Source organism: Kwoniella dejecticola, chromosome 9 (assembly GCF_000512565.2).
Source record: "Kwoniella dejecticola CBS 10117 chromosome 9, complete sequence".
NCBI classification, from domain to species: domain Eukaryota; kingdom Fungi; phylum Basidiomycota; class Tremellomycetes; order Tremellales; family Cryptococcaceae; genus Kwoniella; species Kwoniella dejecticola.
In genome coordinates this window covers 750,055-773,220 of record NC_089309.1, presented here as the reverse complement: position 1 = coordinate 773,220, position 23,166 = coordinate 750,055, and the positions used below count along the sequence as shown (strand labels likewise).

At 47.2% G+C, this 23,166-nt stretch overlaps 8 protein-coding genes across 8 annotated transcripts; 6 read left to right on the top strand and 2 right to left on the bottom strand.

The window, feature by feature from the left end:
* Nucleotides 1-486: 486 nt before the first annotated feature.
* I303_107243 (ATP-dependent rRNA helicase RRP3) lies at nt 487-2,608 on the top strand (the record flags this gene model as incomplete). The annotated part of the gene is made up of 5 exons (XM_018409925.1): nt 487-851; nt 1,073-1,280; nt 1,374-1,552; nt 1,655-1,970; nt 2,165-2,608. The coding sequence occupies 5 exons, from the start codon at nt 487-489 to the stop codon at nt 2,606-2,608; spliced, it is 1,512 nt and encodes a 503-aa protein (XP_018260928.1).
* A 145-nt stretch (nt 2,609-2,753) lies between these two features.
* Nucleotides 2,754-6,177, bottom strand: I303_107242 (uncharacterized protein; the record flags this gene model as incomplete). Its single annotated transcript, XM_018409924.1, has 12 exons — nt 2,754-3,064; nt 3,240-3,608; nt 3,713-3,878; nt 3,955-4,079; nt 4,149-4,357; nt 4,429-4,548; nt 4,682-4,956; nt 5,027-5,112; nt 5,183-5,540; nt 5,615-5,750; nt 5,820-5,942; nt 6,002-6,177. 12 exons carry the CDS (start codon nt 6,175-6,177, stop codon nt 2,754-2,756), a joined length of 2,454 nt encoding a protein of 817 aa, XP_018260927.1.
* A 688-nt stretch (nt 6,178-6,865) lies between these two features.
* On the top strand, nt 6,866-9,174 carry I303_107241 (uncharacterized protein; the record flags this gene model as incomplete). The annotated part of the gene is made up of 11 exons (XM_065969529.1): nt 6,866-6,947; nt 7,015-7,071; nt 7,136-7,248; nt 7,312-7,781; nt 7,845-8,012; nt 8,072-8,230; nt 8,291-8,459; nt 8,527-8,723; nt 8,802-8,949; nt 9,022-9,081; nt 9,145-9,174. 11 exons carry the CDS (start codon nt 6,866-6,868, stop codon nt 9,172-9,174), a joined length of 1,653 nt encoding a protein of 550 aa, XP_065825601.1.
* Nucleotides 9,175-9,790: 616 nt separating this feature from the next.
* I303_107240 (uncharacterized protein) lies at nt 9,791-12,490 on the top strand (the record flags this gene model as incomplete). Its single annotated transcript, XM_018409921.2, has 3 exons — nt 9,791-10,003; nt 10,183-10,475; nt 10,552-12,490. The coding sequence occupies 3 exons, from the start codon at nt 9,791-9,793 to the stop codon at nt 12,488-12,490; spliced, it is 2,445 nt and encodes an 814-aa protein (XP_018260924.2).
* A 340-nt stretch (nt 12,491-12,830) lies between these two features.
* Nucleotides 12,831-14,066, bottom strand: I303_107239 (uncharacterized protein; the record flags this gene model as incomplete). Its single annotated transcript, XM_018409920.1, has 3 exons — nt 12,831-12,850; nt 12,940-13,462; nt 13,620-14,066. The coding sequence occupies 3 exons, from the start codon at nt 14,064-14,066 to the stop codon at nt 12,831-12,833; spliced, it is 990 nt and encodes a 329-aa protein (XP_018260923.1).
* Nucleotides 14,067-14,527: 461 nt separating this feature from the next.
* On the top strand, nt 14,528-15,865 carry I303_107238 (uncharacterized protein; the record flags this gene model as incomplete). The annotated part of the gene is made up of 7 exons (XM_018409919.1): nt 14,528-14,848; nt 15,007-15,181; nt 15,256-15,308; nt 15,371-15,480; nt 15,558-15,626; nt 15,715-15,740; nt 15,804-15,865. The coding sequence occupies 7 exons, from the start codon at nt 14,528-14,530 to the stop codon at nt 15,863-15,865; spliced, it is 816 nt and encodes a 271-aa protein (XP_018260922.1).
* Nucleotides 15,866-16,636: 771 nt separating this feature from the next.
* Nucleotides 16,637-19,581, top strand: I303_107237 (uncharacterized protein; the record flags this gene model as incomplete). The annotated part of the gene is made up of 10 exons (XM_018409918.1): nt 16,637-16,648; nt 16,741-16,810; nt 16,891-16,958; nt 17,029-17,110; nt 17,207-17,319; nt 17,427-17,521; nt 17,594-17,740; nt 17,824-17,889; nt 17,949-18,013; nt 18,095-19,581. 10 exons carry the CDS (start codon nt 16,637-16,639, stop codon nt 19,579-19,581), a joined length of 2,205 nt encoding a protein of 734 aa, XP_018260921.1.
* Nucleotides 19,582-20,211: 630 nt separating this feature from the next.
* I303_107236 (uncharacterized protein) lies at nt 20,212-23,062 on the top strand (the record flags this gene model as incomplete). Its single annotated transcript, XM_018409917.1, has 9 exons — nt 20,212-20,223; nt 20,287-20,359; nt 20,442-20,509; nt 20,578-20,659; nt 20,733-20,845; nt 20,920-21,005; nt 21,088-21,243; nt 21,307-21,437; nt 21,525-23,062. The coding sequence occupies 9 exons, from the start codon at nt 20,212-20,214 to the stop codon at nt 23,060-23,062; spliced, it is 2,259 nt and encodes a 752-aa protein (XP_018260920.1).
* Between the last annotated feature and the right edge of the window lie 104 nt (nt 23,063-23,166).

Below are 23,166 nucleotides of genomic sequence, written 5' to 3'. Positions count from 1 at the left end.
TGTGTCGAGTGATTTTTCGAACAGTCTGCTTGAGGCTTGTATGAGGAGATGATCTATTGGAGCGGTCGTGAGTTGATGAGTGATAATGTATGGTCAATGGTGAAGAGTTAAATGTGATTTGTACTAAATGCTCTATGTTGTCATGGATCATGTTCAGCCTTCCTCCGAGTGTGTGCTATCCTGTCATTCAACCCAACCACGAAAGCAGGCGCGACTAACAACAACAACGTAAATAAAGCCTTGACGGGATGAAATCACATAAATTCACTCAAAGTTATTTCATCGAGCTACATGTCCACGTGGTCGACATCAACAGCAACAGGGTGGAGGGCAGCCACTATTAACTTTTTTGTTTTTGACTTTTGTATCGTCCATCCATGCATTTATCATACTGTCTACCCATCGTACATCTCATCATTCATCAGAGCAGGCAGCATCATTCATCATCGACATATGCCAAATTCGTCGTGAGAAGAAACGATCACCATGTCATCGGAAGCTTCTTCTTCCCGCTCGGCCTCTGGTTCACCAGCGCCCTCAGGCTCAGGAGAATCATCAAGATCTCGTTCCGCTTCTCCCTTCAACCCATCGGCTCCTGAGCCCTCAACAAGCAACAAGACATTCGAAGATCTCGGAATATCGAAGGAATTATGTCAAGCATGTAAATCGCTCGGATTCAAGAAACCCACTGATATTCAGATTGAATCTATCCCACCAGCATTGGAGGGAAAGGATATTATCGGTTTAGCACAGACGGGTTCCGGTAAAACCGCTGCGTTTACACTACCGATATTGCAGAGTCTATGGGAGAACCCTCAACCGTTCTTTGCGCTAGTCATGGCTCCTACCCGGTATGTCAAGTGTACTCTGCGTCTGTCTTCACATCCCTTGACCCTGTTCATTCGGCGTCCTCTCCAGCTTCCCTGTTCTTCTTGCTATCATTTTGCCTCTCACTTTTGTCTTTTTGATTCTGGGTTTATTTCGTTTCTGCCTCCTGTGCACCTCTCTTGTCTCATCAAGAGCGACCCTGGCTTTCTGCATGGAAGTGTGCTGACGTTCAATGACTGCCCAGTGAACTGGCATACCAGATCTCTCAACAAGTCACCTCCCTCGGATCCGGCATTGGCGTGCGAGCCGCCACGATAGTAGGAGGAATGGATATGATGTCTCAATCTATCGCTCTCTCCAAACGGCCACACGTCATCGTCGCTACACCAGGTCGTCTGATGGATCATCTGGAAAACACAAAAGGATTCTCGTTGAAGAACCTGAAATACCTCGTAAGTGCATCCTCCCGCGAACCTATTGTAATGGGAATCAGACCCGTGATGATGCTAATACCCTTGCCGATTATCCTCGTTCTGCGTGAGTAGGTGATGGACGAAGCGGATCGACTTTTAGATATGGATTTCGGGCCTATAATTGACAAAATACTAAAAGTCATACCTAAAGAACGAAACACATATTTGTTCTCAGCTACGATGACTACGAAGGTAGCTAAATTGCAGCGAGCGAGTCTGAATAAACCTGTCCGAGTGGAAGTTTCCTCCAAGTGGGTTTCATTCCTGTCCCATCTTTCCTGTCTTTTCTGTGCCGTTCATTCTTGTGATCTTTGTGATATGTGGTGATGGTGCTCATCATCGCTCATTTATAGGTATTCGACCGTTGAGACATTATTGCAACACTATCTACTCCTCCCCCTGAAATCTAAAGATTCTCACTTAATTTACCTGACCAACGAGTTATCCTCTTCATCAATGATCATCTTCACCCGGACAGTGAACGATTCTCAGCGATTATCAATCATCTTGAGGAGACTAGGGTTCCCGGCTATCCCGCTGCACGGCCAGATGTCCCAGTCGATGCGATTGGCAAGTCTGAACAAGTTCAAATCGGGTGGAAGGAGTATACTGGTAGCGACCGATGTGGCTAGTAGGGGTTTAGATATCCCTTTGGTGGATCTAGTCATCGTGAGTTTGTCACTTCTGACTCTTCCCTTCCTTGCGACTGGTCTTTTTCTCGCAGATGCTGCATTTTCATTTTCATCTTCATATCCATATCCATGTCCATGTCCATCTTCATTTTTACTACTATCTGAACGACGGTCGCAGTGCTCGTAGTGTCGGCGAAATACAATGCTGACGAAAGGATTCTGTGTTTGTAGAACTACGACATGCCGACAAATTCAAAAGATTACGTGCACCGAGTCGGCCGTACTGCCCGTGCCGGTCGTTCCGGAAAATCCATCACCTTAGTCACGCAATACGACGTGGAGATCCTGCAGAGGATAGAGAGTCATATTGGGAAAAAGATGGTTTCGTTCGATGTGGATAAAGAAGCGGTCAATGTGCTGAACGATACGGTGAACAAGGCGAATCGAGAGGCGGCGTTGGAGATGAGAGAAAGTGGGACGGGAGGAGCCGGAGGAAAGAGGGGAAGAGATAACGGTCAAGGTCACGGTAAGAGAGGATTAGATGATGATAGAGATAGGGATGATGATTCTTACCAAGCTGGAATCCCACAAAAGAAGGGAAAGCACCAAGGGAAAGTGAATGGGAATGGGAGGAGTAATAAGTTCAGTAATGCCGGAAAGAAGCAACGGAGGTGATTTTGTCTCCAATCTGTCTGTGCGAAGATTTTGTATCACGATTCGTCATTATAATATGCATCATATTGCATTGCATCAAACTACAATGCAATGCATACATCTCAGGCCAAATAATGATAATCCAAATAACAGGTACTATACTGTACTACGGCTTGACACCGAATAAATCCCCCTTCCCATTTTTCAAAGCCAACATCCCCACTTCTCTTACCTTTTCTAAATAAACAATCAATTTACCTGCACCGTCGGCACCAGACTTCGAAGCGGAAGAGGACGAGAAGAATTCCTCGTAGAGATGATTATCTTCTTTGGCAACTATAGTAATCAACTCCAATGCCTTATCCAGCAACTCAGGGAAGGTGTCCGATTTGGTGATTAACAGTTGATGGAGTTGAAGGATCAAATCCGGTACGAATAGTTTACGTATTTTCGATAACTCGGATTTTCGTTTTGAACCTATTGCATAGCCAGCCAAATGGGATATGGGGATCAGCTTAAATCTTTCCTCTTATCTGTTTTCTGATATGTCGGTCGACTTGCACCGAACCCACCGAGGATTATGACGAGTGAGATCAAAGTGATGGGGTAAGGATAAAGAAGGGGGGGAAAAAGAAAAAAAGATTAGACTAACCATTCTCAAACTTCTTACTGACTCTGAACCTTAACCAACCCTCCTCCTCCTCTTCTTCCTCCTCAGCCCCCTCGAACAGGGTCATGGAGGGCACAAGTAATCCGATGGTCTTGCTCCATACGTTCTCGACAGCCGCGAGGACCGCTTTATTGTAATTATGTTTCTCCAACTTGGTCGATGTATCTTTCGGTTTCCTCATTTCGAGATCAGATACAGCTTCGTACGATCTGAAGATGCCAAATAGGTTCAGGTACGCTCTGTACTCCACCACGTTGTTTTCCGGATCTTCTTCTAACGTCTTGAGTAAGTCGACGAGCGAGGAGGGGAGGGATTGGATCAATGATTGAGCGGCATTGGCTTGGCCCAAAGCTATATGACATCCGTAACAAACCAAAATGGACCAAGCGTCAGTATTGCTACACCAGACAGGGTCGGACAATCGTGAGCGTGTTTGGTTTTGTACGCGAACTCACCCAGAAAGTACCGCGCAACGTCATTGGCTTTGATCAATGCCTCTCCCAGAGTCTCAGGCATCATAGTGAGCCATTCGATCGAACGTATCAGGTGGACATCCCTTTCTGACAAGCCGACCGACGTCGATACTATGTCGGGCTCCAAAGAAGAGAGCGAAGGTATATCCTATCGTATCATGACAAAGCTTGATCAGTCCGCCATAATGCTCTGTACATTTGTATGATGCAGGGCATGCACTCACCTCAAATGCCTCTGATAAGATCATTCTGACCGTTTCTTTAGCTATAATGGCCACATCTAAGTTATGCGTCTTTGCTCGAGAGAGAGCTTCCATCCTTTGCGCTTTCGTCGCGTTCGGATCCATGTCTAAGCCCAATATTGTATCAACAATAGCTGTGCATGAACGTGCGAGGGAACAAGAGACTGCCAGCTTACCTCGTAAAAATCTAGCATACGATTCTTCACCGCTTCCTTCCCTCAAACAAGCAGCATACATAGCCACCAAAGTATCGTTACCTTCCCGTTCCAGGATTGTGAGGTATGCTTGTATGATAGCATTCGCGGCTGCGTCGGGAACGCTTTGACCCAACGTGCGTAGGGTGAGAACCAGGTGGGCGAAGAACCTGACTAGAGGACCGATGAGTCTGATACAAGAACGGTCAGCTGGGAGCAGACGTTTGGAGTAAATCTAAGTGGCAGGAAGGCTAAGGCTTACTCCGGTGCGACACTTGCTTCTAGCTTCAATAGCTGATCTGCAAATTGATTGAATAGTGCGTCCGTTCGCCCTAATATTATCATTCGCTGAGCCACATGATATGGATCCGACATTGCAGTGCTGTGATATTAGGTTACCGATGTCAGCACTCAGGGGTCACATTTGGCTGTGAACCAAGCGATATGATGATGAACTGCATATCATCAGGTTGAATGGTTGGCAAAAGTAAGGCAGGGAAGGACCGTTGACTCACGCTACTCCAGCCTTTTGTACGCCCTGCATACTCCTGAACACTTCGTCTAACCCTCCTTGGGCAATTTCAATATCCTCGTCGTCTCTACCTAACAGATCGCTTTCTTCCTCCCAGTATCCCCCTAACTCATGCCATCGTTGTTCCAGTCGATTCTCTATACGATGCTGTACATGTGCCCACGTATGGTCTTCCCACGTCTCGCAGGACGGTAATAGTGTTGGCAAGTCGGATACGAGGGCTGCGTACAGCTGTCTTTCGGCGGGCGACAGGGTTGGCTGCAACGCGAGCTCTTAGATCAGCTTAGTCCGCAAGTGAGATTGTCATTGAGCGGTTTATATAGCTTACGTTCTTAGCTATTGCTCGACAGGACTTCTTCCACAATGCTCTTCGTCTGTTCCCTTCCAAAGGACTTATTCCAATACTATCTTGAGCTATACACATCGACACTCAAAACTTGAGCATCGGCAATAAGGATAATATGTAGAGCGATTCATAACTCACTCATTCCGCCCATATTCCACCGTCGACCTCCCATCAAGCTAGCTCCCCTCCATGGCTCTCCTCCCTGCTCACACACTTTGATAGCCTGATCCAGCTCTCCATGTCGCACAAGGTCCCACAACGTCTCCAGTAAAGGAGTCTGATACGTCTGATCTTCGCCCGCTAAACCTGGTCCATGCGGATCACGCAGCGTGAAATCTGGATCCAGCGAAGGCGGAGTTGGTGGTGCAGCACCAACAGCAGGAGTAGGCCGTGTGGTTTTAGCTCGCCGTAATGTCGAAGGGAGATACCCGTATCGGGCTTCTAATGGCGGTGGATTCGATAAAAATGGTCGAGTCTGAAGATGTTCTACTAGTGTCTGTAAAACCGTCTCTAAATTAGCTATCATGTTCAAGCCATTGTCCAACAGCTTCAGAGGAATGATAGACGTACGGCCCATAAAGATAATTCTGGATCTTCGTTGACGAGAATTTGCATTATCTCTTCGGGACTTGCGTATGGGTTCTCTAGTATATGCTGTTTTGATGATCCGGCTTCGAGACTTGGATCCGAACGATGCAATAGGTTTCTGCGGATAGTCAGCCCGTGTCAGCTTGGTCTCAACCATCAAGGATAGAGCGTGTATAGGAGAGCTCACTCGTATACGGCTCTGAGCAATTGCCATGTCCTATGTTCGCTCAACAAGGCCTGATGTTCTTCCGTCGATATTTGTTCCTCTCCGTCAAAGTCCAGCGAGTTTGTGGGTGTTTTGGCTTTGATCCTACCTCATATACAGAGTGTTCAGCTTTAAATCTCATCTGGCGCAATACCAATGCTTACGTCTCTTCCAAAGCAGCCATCAAGGAACGTATCAATCCTCCTTCTTCATCCAGTACCGCTTCATACCGTATTGGCGAGTCGAGGGATGTCGAGGTTGATGGGCCTGCTTGGGCATATTGATGGTGATACGAAGAAAGTACTTTTGCGAAGTTCTGATATGGAGTCGAGGTAGCCATTCTGGCTTCTGTCCTGCAGACCTGTCTCGTCTTTTGGGTGTTTGCAATCTGTCAATGAGTCTGGTCAACCATAGCATCAACCTTTCGCTGTCAAACAAGCGGACATGAATGTCTTGCACCTTGGAAGCATGAAGCTTGAATCGCGTGAGGGAGATCCCACGTCACCATACAACTCGACGGAAGTAATTGTATCGCCTTATTACCACGTGACTCGGGGCTCGGCGGCGGGAGACATGGGATTGTGATTGTGATTACCCAATTTGACGAGATCAACGGACAACGATTAAAGTAGAGAAGAAGAGTACTCCATTCTTCTGCTATACCTCCAAACCGTTCACACTGTCGAGAGACACTTCGTACTTCTTCCTCATACCAGGGTATCCACCGACCTTATCTCGCGCTCATCTGCCCATTGCGTCTTCTCTCATATTACTGATAACGCGGCGCAGTCAATCATCGTTCATCGCATCTTCCTTCCTTATCTCCTCATCATTGACTAACCGCCACCCTGAAGTCCCATTCCACGCTATCTTCCGTCGCTTGTTCACCAGTCCCGATCAAACGCCAAAGATCTTCTTCTCCTCTCTTGGCAGAAAGTCAACCCACCCAGAAGGCTATCAAGAAGAGTAAGGAATCCGAGGTATTGCCACCCACGCCGCCCGAACAAGGGGAGTCGAAAGTCGAAGGGATGTCGTCTGACGGGGAGAACGATGAATTCTTGTATGAGGACGAATATGACGACGCCTTTGATCAGGATGACGAGGCTGAAGGTGGGTCTTCATTCCCTTTGTAAGAATGCCCTATCCGTGGAAAGCTGACAAGAGGTGATTCACATAGAGATCGATTCGATGAGTGAGCCGGACGTGTACGATGCGCTATCTCCCGCTATAGAAGGTCAGCTTTCTGCATCCGATGGAATTCCACGCCATGTAAGCTGACTATACCTCACTAAACGCAGAGGCTCCTCAAAAGAAGCCTTACGATGTTTCGTGGAAAGTCAAAACGCTGCAAGAGATAACAGACATGCAGAATAAGGAAATTACCAAGATCCAATCAGTCTTAGAGGTTCCAGTACGTACATTACTAGCCTTACCTTATCCATTGAGGATCGAGCTGACCGCTTTCTCCCACCAGGCATCTAGCGCAGCTATCCTGCTACGTCACTATGTCTGGAACTCTGAGAAACTACAAGAACAATTCTGGAATGACCCGGCCGCCGCACTGGAAGAAGCAGGTCTATCCCCGCCGTCATCACCTACAACACGCACGTCCGCTCTGCCTCCTTCACCAAACAAGCGATCGACTAGATCGCTGAGAGCTGGTCCATCGACATTCCTTTCGAAACGAACGAAATCGAGCGCAAGTATCGGTCCGTTCGAATGCCCGATCTGCTGTATGGAATTTGACGGTCCCTCGGTAGACGTCAACACGTATTCGATGGGATGCGAGCATAGGTTTTGTAAGGACTGTTGGAGAGAATACTTAGTGGGCAAAGTGAAGGGAGAAGGTGAAAGCGCGAAGATACAGTGTATGGAAAGTGGTTGTGGGCGGATCGTACGGGAGGAAGTCATAGACGAGCTGGTGGAGAAGGATGTGTCCAAACGGTGAGCTTTTGAAACCCGTTTCTTTCTGACAAAGGACCGAAGCTCATGTAGATGACAACACAGATATCATAATCTGCTGAATGCAGCTTTCGTGGCTGATTCTTCCACTTTACGCTGGTGTCCGCATCCGAATTGCGAATACATAATACAGTGTACGCAAGCGCCAGCAAGAATGCTCAACCAGATAGTCCCGACGGTAGAGTGTAAATGTGGTCATGACCTTTGTTTCGGGTGAGCTGATTTTTTCCCGGTTTTCCGCGCCGAATTACCAGCTGACGTGTTACATGCAGTTGTGGGTATGCGGCAAGTCATCGACCGGTTCTCTGCAAGATTGTCAGACTGTGGGAGAAGAAATGTGCGGATGATTCGGAGACCGCGAATTGGTTACAAGCGAATACGAAGGAGTGTACCAAATGTCAGTCGACAATAGAGAAGAACGGAGGATGCAAGTGAGTTGCCTGCATCTCACATTTGATTACGGGAAGCATGGCTGACAAGAGTGGAATTAGCCATATGACATGCAAGAAGTGTAAATGGGAGTTCTGCTGGGTATGCATGGGACCCTGGTCAGAGCATGGTACTGCCTGGTATCAGTGTAATCGGTTCGACGAGAAATCGGGGATCGATGCTAGGGATACTCAAGCAAAGTCTCGAGCAAGTCTCGAGCGGTATCTACATGTACGTTGCCTAGCATCATTTGTCCGATCGACCTGGTCACAAGAAGCTGAATGGGTGCTGGTCGTAGTATTTTAATCGATGGGCAAATCATGAACATTCAGCTAAGCTCGATGCGGAGTTTTACCAAAAGACAGAGAAGAAGATGGAACAAATGCAAAATTCCGGTAATCTCTCTTGGATAGAAGTTCAGTTTGCCAAACAGGCCGTGGATGTCGTCATCAAAGCTAGAATTACTTTGAAATGGTCGTATTGTATGGCGTTCTAGTAAGTGATGTCGGTTCTGAACAGTCTTCGGCTTGTGGTGGGATTGGATCGCTGATCGGAATGACGGCATGTGTACAGTCTCAAGCGGAACAACATGACAGAGCTATTTGAAGATAATCAACGTGATCTAGAAAGAGCAGTCGAGAACCTCGGATACTCGTTAGAGCAGAATATAAGCGATACCGAAAGTATAGCTAAATTGAGACAGGATATAACGAATCAAGCTGTGAGTCTTTCACTGGCCTCCTTGTGTTTCCGAAAGCGTGCCAAGCGAGAAGCTGATGAAAATCCACTATAGGCATACGTTCAGAAGAGACATGATATCTTGATGGATGACACACTCAAGGGATATCTAGAGGTGAGTTGAGATACACACTCTTCATTTGCTCTGGCCAGTCGGTTGATTGGCAATATGATATAGCGTCGATGGGAATTTAGTGTAGACGTATAATCATTGAGAGTCATTATCATTCGTCATATCGCAGGTGGCGCATACACTCTTATTCCTCGCTTGTGGCATTGGCTGAGATCGAGATGTTGAGGAGGGGGTTCTTCATGAACATGTTTTCGGTCGACACTATATCGACAGGGCTGAATTACTCAATTGTATTTCCCAATTTCGTCCTTCATACTTCATCCTTTATCCTTCTGATCCTTCTCGTATTCGTATTCTACATGTTGAGCATTGTTATTCCCATATGTCATAAACTATCAAGTGAAAGTCTCCCGGTATCAGGATCATGATCGCGCGACAGTAACCTCTAGTCCAGCATGGTTTACTAGTGAGGTTCGTCATGTCCGAGAAGTGAAGTGGAGGTCCACCACCGAGCTTCGAGCTCAACTCGTTTGGATTTTCTTCGGATCCTTACTGTCATATCATTGATCTTCCTCTACTCGAACTGTGCATACATCTATGTGTATACGATCTCCTGTCATCTCTGATTCGACGCGATCTGAGAGACTACGCTGAGTGTTCGGTATTCTGACTTGTGCTTCGGAACTGGCCATCGCAACGGCTCAACGGCTCCCGGTTGATTCGGAATCCTTGCAAATCGGACCAAACCGACATGTCATCTCAAGACTTTACACCGCACTTGCAACAGGCCCGAATCCTCTTACAAGAGCTTCTGGAGCATATCGAGTCGTTCGATCTGGGCAGGCTGATGTACAGAGCGCCTATAATTGACAGGATCCGATTCGAGCATTGGGGACAGGATGAGGTTATGGGATATAAGAAATGGGTGGATGGGGTTTATGGGCATGCTAGATTGCTTGAAGCTGTACGTTGAGTTCGATTTCACGTTGACATTCATGGTCGAACTGGAATCGATTTCGGTCAAGCTGGACCATGTCAGATAAGACCAATCTTGACTAGCTTGAAAATCCAGCATCGCTAATATGTTGAATGTCATATCCTCCCCTTCCTTCATATACGCGAATAACATACGTACATTCGCAGATGTCAGAATCAGGTATACCGCCGAAAGACGACCCATTACCTACGGTGTACAACCTACTCACGTTTTGGAAGATCATCATCACCTCTGAACCTCCCATAGTGGGTACCAAGCTCAGTATGGGCGGGGATAAGCGATTAGCAGCCAATGGGTTCGGTATTCCTCCCACATCGTATCAGCACAAAGGGAAAGACAGGCAGCCCAAAGATCCGAAAGGGAAACAGAAGCAGAAGAAAAAAGAGGTCTGGGTAGATGTTATTGCGCAAGGTGGAAAGGAGTGGAAGAGGATATACAGGTGAGTTCGGTTACACGGAAAGACCTTCTTTCTGTTCTCAAAAAGGAGTTCTCTCTGATCATTGAATTTTCATTAGCAAGAAGATATCGCATTTGTTAGCGGAATTCAGAGAAGCAGATTCGTACATCAATAGCGACTACGACTCAGAATCAGAATCAGGATCGGCTTCGTCCTCCTCATCTAGCTCAGTTGCTCGCCACCATGGAAATCCCCAGTCTCGCCCTCAGCCGGGAATGGACAATTCATTAGTTTCCACTGCAAAAGACCTGCTACGTGCCGCCGAGAAAGTCGATCGTATACCCGGCGCACCTGTCCCTCAAATCACTATCCATCTAACTAGGATACCTTCGTCGCCTCGAGATTTATCTGGACATGATAGTGACGAATGGCCCGATGATAGAATACCTCGATCATTCGATCTCATACGCTCATTGGGCGTCAATCTCGTTTTTGGCGATTTGTCAGATATACCTCTCTCAGCTCTGAATGGACCAGAAATACCGTCAGAACCTATCCCATCGCTGAGGTTTAATCTGGATATAACGACTCTGATGGGTCTATGTTCGGATGTCTTGCATTATCCATTACCGAGAAACAAAGAAGAAGCAGCCCAGCGATCACTAAGACCACCAGATAAGGTGTCTGAGAATCCTAAAGGCCAAGAATTTACGGGGAGGGGTCGGGATGGGACGGGTAAAGGTAATGGAAAGGCAAAGAAGGAAGAGATTGAGGAAGAATTTAGAGGACAAAGTCAGAATTCGATCGAGTTGTATCGATGTATATTAGAAGAGATGGAACGGCCTTTCATCGACGAGTTTAACGAAATCATTGAAGAAGCATGGGAATACCGGAAGCAAGAGAAAGAGCATACCGAAAGTGGATCAGTGGGCGCCGCAATCGAAGGTGTTAGCGATTTGAAGCTCGAGGCAGGGAAGGAGGAACGCCGTCCAGAGGTGGAATTTTGGACGACGCAAGAAGCTGCTCAGTACACGTACGAAGCTCTCTCGTCTGGACCTGCGCATGGAGAGGGACAAGAACAGAGACGTATGCGAATCATGCTGGGCCTAGAAGAGGGCGATTTCTTCCTTGGAAGTAGGTATAAAGATAATGAGAGGTATTTGAGGGATTTCAGGATTCGGATATTTGGACTGGAAGGTACCGGCGAGAAGTTTAGACCGAAAGGTGTGAGCCAAGTGCTGGAAGCTGCTAGGACGTATGCTGCAGGCGTGAAGCTACTTTCGAGCGCGTCGAACTCTCCTAATGGATCAAAAACAGAACTTGGATCACAGCTTGACCGTACGGGTCAAACTAAAGAAAGAGGGAAAACGGGGTTACATCATACCTTATATTCGATAAACGGCGTATTTCTCAACCAGTATTACACTTCTCTGCTTCCTCTCCACAACAATAGCAATCAAGAGAAAAGTACGACAACGTCAACGTCAACGACAAACCAAGATCAAGATCAGAAAACCACGAGCAAGGATATGGATAAGAACAAGAACAAAATAACTTCTCAACAAATAGCAAACTTACCCAATTTTTTGCATCCTCGGAAATTACCTACTCCGCCAATAGCCAAGATATCGCTCCCATTCCCTGTGGTCTCACTGCACTCGTTGAATAGAGGCGCGAAAGAGGGCATGACGACGATCATGATGGGTACTGCGACGCTCAAGGAGGTCTGGGGTCAGAGCGCGTGGAGAGTGAGAGGTTGGGAAAGGGGTTGGTATAATTGGGACAACGTCGAGTCCACCACGACTGAAAATACTACAATTAGAGGCGGTGATAAAGACAATGACAATGACAATGTTGACGCGGGAGGTGCAGAAGGAGGAAGAAGAGAAAGAGAACAAGGAAGTGCAACTGTGATTATCTTCCCATATAGGGTATTTGGGGAAGGAAAGAGGGTGAGATTCGCGAAAGGGGATTATTCGTATCCTACAAAAGAGTGGTGGGATGATCAGGAGACAGTGCTCACTCCGATCACCAGCTCGAACGCCAGTGTGAACTAACGGAAGGAGAACAATGTGTTGACGGGAGTAGTGCGATACCTCAAGACGTTAGATTGAGTGACACACATGGGGATCGGGGAATGTGAGAATGTGATACTTTGTCTTGCATAATACTTATTACATGATATAATGATACAACGTTTTCTGCACTACCAGTGCTCTTACTCGTAGTCTGTATTACAACAGTCTTATGTATATATGCATGGCACTGTACTATACTCGTGCAGATGACTTGATTTTTCCTTCAGTGTAGCTAGATTGTTCGCCAAGAGGGTCGACTCCGATCGTTTCGGCCCAGAACGATAATATGTGTTCCCATGATGGAAGAAATCAGGAGAGATCACATGATTGCCAGTGGATCTGTGTTGTCACGAAGCACAGCGCCTGAGTCAGCTGCAGCGGTTTGACATACACTGCAGGTTTCAGGACAACTTTGAGATTCGACTCACCATCATCACTATCACTGTCTATTCTCCGCCTCGAATTTCCCGCAGCCACACCACCTCCTGATCCAGGACTTATAGGTTCATCTTTGACTTTGAAATCCAATTTACTCTGTCTGGTACTGTTGCTACTATGATTGTTATTATTGGTATTGCTAGTCGATTCTCTTTTTTTCGTCGTGGTATTTGCGTTGTTGGTATTCGACCTTTTCTTGTTCGAGGAATGCACATTCGCATTCGCATTCGAGGAGGAGACTTGCTTCGCTCGCGGTGTATTCGTCTTTGATGATGATTGGTACGGCTGATCCTGTATCGAGCCTCTGGCGATATCGTTTTGTCCTCCCGTCTCTTGTATGTGTGACTCGTCCTCTGACTCGTCGGCAGATAAAGAATCTTCTACTCGTCTGCGTTTCTTCGATTGGGCTCTGGTAGGTGCTCGCACGGGAACGGGCGATATCGAGATTTGTACCTTTGAGCTTGAGCTTGAAGCTAAGGATTGTGTCTGTGTTTGCGCATGTTGGGCTTGGACCTGTGTCGGCATTGAAGTTCTCGATCGCTTCTGTAGGTACATCGACGAAGATGCAATGCAAAGTTAAATAACAGAGCCAAAGTGGGAGTTAAAAATCAGCTCCTATTCTCGCACTCTCAGGCTTAATTAGACTGACTGTCCTCCAAAAACGACTTACCGGCGTATTTCTACCTTCTCCCTCTACTTCTTTATTCTTTCGTCCACCTTCCCTCACATTGACATTGTCATTCCCGCGACGGTCTTCAGCAACGAGCAGGCTTTCGACCCTTCCAACCAATCTCCAATACCTCTCTTCCCAATTATTCCTCTCTTTCTCCAACTCTTCCTTCTCTCGAAAGAGTTTATCATTTTCTTCAAGCAGATCATCTTTCTCATTCGTCATGATCTGTAAGGTCGTCCGGGTCTCTTCCAACTCATCTTCGATCATTGCCAATTTCGACTCCGCTTTTGATAGAATCGCATTTTCGCTCTCCAATTCCGCTATACGCAATTTATATTCTGTATTGGTCTGTAATATCCCCTTGTTCAGGAAAGTTGCTAATTCCAGCTCGTGTTTGGTAGTGGAGAGTTGCGTTTCCAGAAGGTGGAGTGTTTGGCGGGACATCTTCAGAGATCCCATGGGATCGACAATGGGGGTCGGGCACCGATTCGCACGATTTCGGGGATTAGGTTTTAAGAGATGGATGATTGCACTTCTTTGCAGGGACAGATAGTGCTCTGGCTATGATGAGCTTGCGCACAGGGTGACGATGATGTTGCGTAGAGTCTGCTGTGACAGAGATGCGTGCGATAGGATTGTCAGATGGTACTTGATTTGACGCGAGGTGGGGAGAAGGAGGAAGAGATGAACATTAGATGTGCCCAGTTGACGCGACTTGAAGCCAAATTCATACACCAATTTCAGGCACAACAGCAGGGAGCATCCTTACTTCTCAATTATCACCACAAAGTCTTATACCCCATTACTTCTGCTGCAACACTCAAGCATACCACTGATACATAGACAGTCAGCAGTTCGTCGATACAGGCTAGAGACAAAAAGCTCAACGAGGGACTTGAAAAGGAATGTCTGAATCACCGGATAGACGACATTATCGAAGAGATTCGCATTCGCCCCGAAGGCGGGAATACATATCCAAAGGACAAGGACGGTCATCATCGAGAAGACGATCACCAGGTCCGCCCAGAGGTCAAGACAGAGAAAGAGAACGAGATCGGGATCGAGATAGGAGACCGAGAGATGGTGGATATGGAGATAGAGATGGTTTGAGAGAGAGGGAAAGGGAAAGGGAACGAGAAAGGGACAGAGGGGGTTACATTGAGAGGGATAGGGAGAAGGAAAGAGCTGGCGATAGGAAGAGGTATGACGGGGATGTCAAGCGAGAGGTGCGTTGCAGATAAGAATATTCTCTTCAGACACCTTGCTTGTCCTGCGGTCAGGCAGAATGGGCTGTCCCATCATCGTGGAGCATGTCCATAAGAGAGGGGCCTGAGCAGACATGAGGAAGAGCGCTGACATTGGCTCCTCATCTTCCTTGCCTTAGGACCCAGATGCACCGCTAGTGGAAGTCGAGAAGCCAAACTTTGGCAACTCGGGCTTACTTGCTAAAGAGACAAATACGATAAAAGGTGTAGAAGTGAAATACAACGAACCGCCAGAAGCGAGGAAGCCCACGAAGAATTGGAGGTTATACGTATTCAAAGGCTCAGAACAAGTCGGTGAGTGTACTGTACTGCCGTCGGTCAAGTCTCGGAGGAACAGGCAATTGATACTCGTGAGCCTTTTGATGCAGACTTGATACACATATATAGACAGTCCTGTTATCTGATAGGCAGAGATACTGTAGTGAGTTCCGTCATTTACCTCTCCGTCCGTCATCAGGGACTCAGCTCATTTGGGTGCAACAGATCACCGATATACCCATCGCTCATCCGTCTTGCTCGAAACAACATTCTGCCATACAGTATCGTCAGATATCAGAGAAGAACGAGTACGGAGATGTGACTACAGCAGTGAAGTGGGTTGAATCATCCCATCACGCTTCGGCATCACATGCCATTCTGTTAGATCTGTAAACTGATTTTGATTGTGAAGACCATTCATAATTGATCTGGAATCAACAAATGGTACATATGTGAACGATGTGGAAATACCGAAATCCAGGTACGCATCTACGCATTTTCCCATGATCTCCAGCGTGTATTGTCTTCCTCTTGGCGATGGTAGGCAGCTAATCGGCCTCGTGAACTAGGTATTATGAATTACGTGGAAGTGACGGTGGGTTTGACCGCTACTTCGTGCATGAAACTCCGTGATTACTGATGGATATTTGGCATACAGTCATAAAATTCGGTACTAGCTCTAGAGAATATGTGTTATTGGCCGAAGATGCCTCTACATGAACGAATACGCTAAGAGAATCTGTCAAGAAGACCGAACAGACCGAGAAAGACATCTACGTCAAGCCGAGAAGCCTATGTGATATATGCTCGATGTACCTCAGCTGACAAGCTGTTCGATCACAACTCACAGCACGCTGCGCATGTCGACCCACCTCGCACCGTGTCTTCGTCGAATGCAGCATACTGTTATAGGCGGTCTGAGCGTCGGTCACACATACACACACACACATATAAGTACACATAAACACACATGACACAAGCTAAAACAAGCCACAAAAAGCAATGTCCCCCTTCATATACCCAGGAACGATTCCGGCGTCAGTCGATCGTTGCCTTATGTTTCCTTATTAGCCGGCCTGCATGAACTGCAAGAGCTCCGTTCCGCAAGCCACAATAATCATAATTGCACTACCCAAAGGCTGTGCTTAGTTCACTTCGAGGGACTTTAGGAAATGATTGGATTCCCTTTAGCGTTTCATCGATTCCGATTACTCACGGCTAAAGGAAGGTTGTGTCCTTTCCTGACAGATCAATATACTGGGAAACCGAAGCCAGTCAACAAATACATATGTTTCGCATTCGAGTGCTGATAACCTGACCTACAATCAATGTACGACACTCGTTGTGGCATCGCCAGCAAGACTGGTGCTTTTCACCGGCTGATCTTGGAAGCGTGACGAAGACTCCGTTCCAGCTTCTCGTCCGCATACCATACATCTCGACAACATATCGATCTATCAACGATCCGCATCAAGCTTGCTCGAATTCAAGATGGACATCCTGGTAAGGACATCGTTTATCCTTCTTGGCATTCGGAAGGTCATAGCTCCCTCATTGAGACTGCTGCTGACGGAATTATCGGCGAGATAAATTAGCTCGACGACGCTTCGCCTGAAATCACATTCTTTTCCAGTAACAATGGCTGGATAGATGATCATCGGAAGGGTGAGCTCGATCGCAGCGAAACAAAAGTTCTGCACATCGTCGACATCGGCTGACTTTCCATGGGTTCTCCTTTTGAGCAGGCTCGAAGTATCCCGATGATTACCTCTCTTCATATTCGCAACAGACTTTTCACGCGACATACACCGACGTAAGCAGTGTTCCTCTTCAGCAAAGATACAATCGGTTTCTAAGCTGACGTAGGCATCTGATGGGTGTAGGGAGATTACATGCAATATCGGTTCAATGGAACAGGGATTACCATCGTCGGGTCTAGGAGGAAGAATCACGGCGTCTACGGAGGTAGGTCATCTCACAATCCCCCTTCCTCAATACCCTAAGATCAAGCTTGCTTGAGCGAAACAATCGGAGAAGGTGCTTACCAGGAGATCTGAGTAGTCAAGATCGATGATGAAAATGAAGTCTATCATTCTGGATTCTCGACGAATCCAATGTTTCAGACCGATCTATACACACGAGATAACCTTACTTCGGACAAGGAGCATACAATCGTGAGTGATCTGTTTCAGAAAAAGCTTCTTTCTTTACATTTTACGTTCCATGAGTCATCTTGATGGCATCAGGGCAGTGATATGAAGTGCTAATTCTGCGTGAGTAGACCGTCACGAACTACCCGCATAGGACGGATCCCCAACCAAGTTCCACCACTGATTCATGGCTTGACATTGACCACCTGATCATCACTCATAACGTGTAAGCTGGACTTCTGACCTCGCCCATGCAATTATCATCGTATCTGATATAGTACCTCTTTCAATGTGATAGCTCTGGAGACATATACACAACGACCATAGACGATATCACGCCCGGCATATCGTACGATGGTACATGGACATCCGACAAGACTGATGCTACCAATTATAACGAGACCATACACATATCTTACCAGAAAGGGATGAGTATGACTTTGCCGTTAGTATCTCACATCTTGCTTCATTGTCTTGATATGCCCTTCAGAGGACGATTTGACTGACCTATTGAATGGAGATCTATAGGTTCACGGGATCTTCGATTCAGCTTTTCTCCGGCATGAATGTAGATCATCTCGATTACTCTGTCAGGTGCGTATCGCCCGAATCTCACATCATGTCACTGCTGACTTTCGCGACACGTCGCGCAGTCTCGATGGCGGGCCGGAGACCTCGTTCAACGGGACTCACTTTGAGCGACTCACTGAAGTGCCGCGTGAGTAGTGTTCGACACGTTGGTCTGATTGGGTTGTCCTATGTTCTGAGCGAAGCTGAGCGTAATCCTTTCTTGCGGTAGACTTCACGGCTTCCGGCCTTGCAGAAGGTCAACATACGCTGAAGATCACTAATCGAGGACGGGGCGATACTGCTCGCCCGGTAATGGGTTTCGACTTTGCGATCGTCAATTCTACCATTTCCCCCGACGGATCAGGCGGAGGAGACACAACAAGCCAACAAGCGCGTCCTACTTTTGCGCCTGTTTCAGACAGCTCCGGTGAAGACTCACAGTCCAAACATATCGACGCTAAAGCGATCGCTGGCGGCGTCGCGGGTGGTGTTGTCGGCTTGATCGCAGTCGCAATTTTAGCCTGGCATCTGCTTTGTAGAAATCCTCGAAAACGGAACAACAGCGGAAGTGGACGGCAGGCCTCTGAAAATCGTCACAAGTCATATATGGATTTCGCCACCAACAATAATATCCGTTCGTTAGGCGAAGTGATGGAGACCAAGTCCAGCAGTCGATCAAGGATGATATCCAATACATCCACAACCAATTCCACCAAAGTGAACACCATGAATAGTGCAAACAAGTCTTCACCCTCTAAGTTCGGTTCCTTAGGTAGGATGTTCTCGAGGAGATCCACTCAGGAAGCAGAAGAAGAAGATGGAGAAAGTGCGCGGTCGACATCCCCGGAAAGCTCAATAGCGTATTTGTACACACCTCATCCTGGTGCTGGAAGGACTGCCCGGTCCGACTCGAATTCAGCTGGCTCCGGTTCTGGCACTGGTATGAGTCCAGGTCAAGTAGATAGTTTCGATAATCAGATCTATCGCAATCCGCCACCAAGCAGACCTCGACAGCCAATCATCACCGAATCTTCTCCGTCAAACCAGCGGAGAAACTCGATAACCTCGCGCTCATCAGCATATTCTCAAGGCGGAGAGACTGATCTTACAGATAGGTTGGACAACATCAATCGCACTTTCCCTTCTGGCGGTGGACCAACTCCTTTGCCTTCCCATCCTTCTCGAGGTTCAGGCGAATACGAACATATGCCATTACCTCCTATACCAGCTACTACCATGTCTATGCCCTCAAACAATATCGACCACGACACTCGACTGCCACTGAGCAGGCCTCATATCGATCATTCCGATACCATTGTATCTTCGGCTTTGCTACCATCAGCCACGATCCAACAATCACTCAAATCTATACCTCAGCTACGACCGTCGACCAGGACATCTTCGACAAACGTCTCTCCTTCAAGCACGACGACGACTACACGCTCATCAGGTCAAACAAACACTATTAGTCCTGCTACTCCGGGCGACTATAAACGAGGTATACTTGGTTTAGTTTTGGATACCGCGCCACTTGATATACCTGGAACGGAACAAAATACGAGCGCCGCCACAGCCAGTGCTGGGGCAAGCAGTACGTTCAGGCAGGTGAACCTCACACCGAGTGTGCTGGATCTCGAACCGCCAATAGTTAGTCCTCCGCCGGGATATGAGCACGCTATGACCGCTCAGCAAGACGAGAGGCGTCCAGAGCCGTAAAAGCTGCTACAGTATTCTTGTTGGAACACTCTCGCATCTCTTCATTTTTTGTTGATGCACCACAACACGTCGGATGCAATATCAATCACATTCCTTTGTGCATCACAATGTACTAGTACCAACTACTTTGTCCAACGTCCGTCAAAGGGACCCATTTCCAAAATTTCAGTATTTCCCTCGACAAAGGAGTAATGTAAGCTAGCTAAGTAACACTGATATCCTAAAGGCATTTACCCTCGATTGATCAGTTTGAAAGGTAGCAATCATGGCTACGCTCACCGCTAACATTGGGAATTGCTTGAACCCATGAGAAAGAGCGCAAAGTGAAAGGCTAAACTCAGCGGATGAATGGGATGCGCTTAAAGCTGTGGAACCCAGTACAAACAGAATGATTCACGCTCATTCGGCATAGCTTCGTCGTTGATTGATACTTCGATTCGCCTTGCTCTGATCGCGAGTACTGCATTCACATTGTCGACTTCCCATTTTTTTGGACATACAACTCTTAACAACATAATCACTCCTTCTGAGAAGGAGATGAATTCTTTTCACATTCTTTAGCGCGTCACAACTATAATCAGAATCAATCAGACATCTGCAACGACTCCCGCGCCGCCTGCTTCAGCCAAGATGAAAATTTTTGTGAGTAGAGTTTCCACCGGCCTGCATGACAAATCCGCAAAAGCTCTTACGATTATAATGCAGGTCGACGATACATCTCCCCAGATCTCGTACTTCTCCTCCTCCTCAAGCGGATGGATCAAGAACCACAGCAACGGTAAGTCAGGTGTACGGACAATTCAGGATACCTCCGTACAGGAAGAGCTAAGCTGTGTGAAATGAATGGGTATTCTTTGCAGGAACGAAATATAGTGATCCTTTCACCGATCAATACAGTGGATCAACATTCCACGCTACGTATAGAGAAGTGAGTGTCGTCTGTTCATACGCGTGTCTTGAAGAGCGAGGAGCCTCACTCTGGTTGGGCAATGACAGGGCGATCGCATGGAGTTCCGGTTTAACGGTAGTGGCATAAAGGTTCTTGGAGCGAAGAGGGATAATCATCAATCGTATTCAGGTAAGCGCGCAATCCCTCCGCAATGCCAAAGCACCAAGAAAAGTCTGTAGAGCTGATTCTCAGAGATGGGTAGTGGCGCTCGATGGGTCGGATTCAACGTATATGTCAGGTCATACGGATCAAGCGCAATTTCAAGCTGAACTGTTCTCGGTGGATGAACTGCCTACTGACATCGAACATACAATCGTAAGTAGCCATACTTAAGTCTGCATTGTCAAAGGCCTTGACGGACAGCTGACAAAGAAGGTGGTTTCCTGCAGGTGATGGCGAATCATCCCAATTCGACAGCTAATCAAACGATGAAATGGTGGTTTGACATCGATCACATGATCATAACTCATCCGATGTCAGTATCCTTATCATAGCATTATCTTGTGCTAAAATCGGACTGAGATGAGGTAAGCTGATCTTCTAAACGCTCGATTCAGACCAGAAGGGGAAGAGATATACACTACGACTATCGATGATACCTCCCCCTACGTTACATACGATCAAGGCTGGAATGCGACAGGAACAGGCGACTCTCAGTACTACAACGCCACACTACATACTAGCACCATACCTAGCTCGACGATGACAATGCAGTACGTTGCGTGTGTGGATATACTGGCTTCGACGACTTCGCTGACGTGTACACGTGGCCACAGATTCAATGGGTCGTCTGTCCAATTATTCGGAAGTATCGACAGCGATCATGGGAATTATTCGGTCAGTCTAGATGGGGTAATAGAGGGCATGTACAGTGCCTCGAATTGGGAGCAGCTACACAACGTATCCTGTAAGTTTCGGCAGTACAGTTCAAACGACTGAGAACGCAGCATTTGTTCATCGCATGCGCTGACAGCGGCGATCTCAATTCGCCCAGTGTTCCTTGCTTCAGGTCTTGAAGAGGGGCCACACATAGTGCAACTCACCAATTTGGGAAAATCCAATATCACCACTATCGATTTCGATTACGCAGTCGTCAACTCCACCATATCGCCAGACATCGCCCCTCTTGATCCTCCGACCGCCGCAACAAACTCAGGGACAGCGAATGCCGATGGGTCAAACGAGGGTTCCAAAACAAGCTCAAATGGCGGAGCAATAGCGGGTCTGGTGATTGCTGTCATCCTAGTCACCATCGCTTTGGGATTGGGAGGATGGTATCTATATCGCCGAAAACGCGGAAAAAAAAGTGCAACGCGATCCGCCCATTCATACTCGCCTGATCTTGAGGATGATCATCAAACACACGAACGCGATAATCCGAACAGTCGGATCCAGGAGATTCAAAGTAAAATCGTCAATGTTTTGCCTGTTCCCAGAAAATCTGCCGAAAGTAAACGCGATTGGGCTAGGTTATCTGAATCCGCATTTGATTCTGAGACTCTCCGAACAGCCAATACTTCATCCTCTTTTGACATAACCGAACCCGAACCCGAATCCGAGCCTGGACCGTATTCCAACACTTCAAGGACGACTACAAGTCGACGAGATACAGTCATCCCTTCTTTAGTCTCGTTCCGAGCGTCCTTCTCCTCGCTGTTCAACTTGTCCTTCAGAACATCCAACCTTCCTGTCATACAGCCAAACACAAGCGCACACCCAAATCTCAATGCAGATAGCCGAGATTCCAAAAGAGGTTCAAGAAGCATCATGTCAAAATTCCCTTCTCTTCTTCCTCGCCAGTCATATCAGAACCAAAATCCCTTAGTGTCATCGAACGACCAAACCTCGAGATCATCGTATCAGTCCCACCCCTTCAAAGCTAGTTCATTCACCCCGCGAGGATCGTATCAAAGCGGTATGGCTAAGCCTATCGCCTCGCAGTACATGCGTTCTTCCAGAAATCCATTTGATGTTCCCCTCGGTACAAGTACGCCCCCATATCAAGCTCAAGATGGTCTTGGTACAGTCGAGAGCATGGCGGTAGAAGCCCAAAGATCCTCCGCATTGCCCAGTAGTACAGCCATTACTTCACCCATGTTTTCGGAGTTCTTCGGCGAAGCCAATCATCAGCATCAGCATCAACAAGACAACGTTTATCGTCAATCGTTGAACGACAGACTGTCAGCTTCGCCCTATAAGAACCACAATGACACTCAGAATGGAAATTACAGTCAACCTGTGTACCCAAATCGAGCCAGGATTTCAGTGGCTGCACCGATGCGCCACTTGAGCGTACCGTACACTGCCACGATGGTCGATCTCGACTCGTCAGCCTACACAACGACTTCGATATTCTCCAGTAGGAGAGGCACGGGTATCAGCGAAGAAGAGATTGATCTTGGTATATTCTCGATACCCGAAGTCGCCCCTCCAGCTTACGCTCAAGCTACTAGGATATCGTTAGGACCAGGAAGGACAGAACAGCTTAGAAGAACTGATTCGAACGCTTCCAAGTCTTCCGATCCTTTCTGAGATATACACAGCATAGCCATTCTGGGATAGATCATACTCACCACCGGTAAGATGAGGACGACGGAAGGCTTTATCTTTGTCAATGAGATCAATTCGTTCTGGCA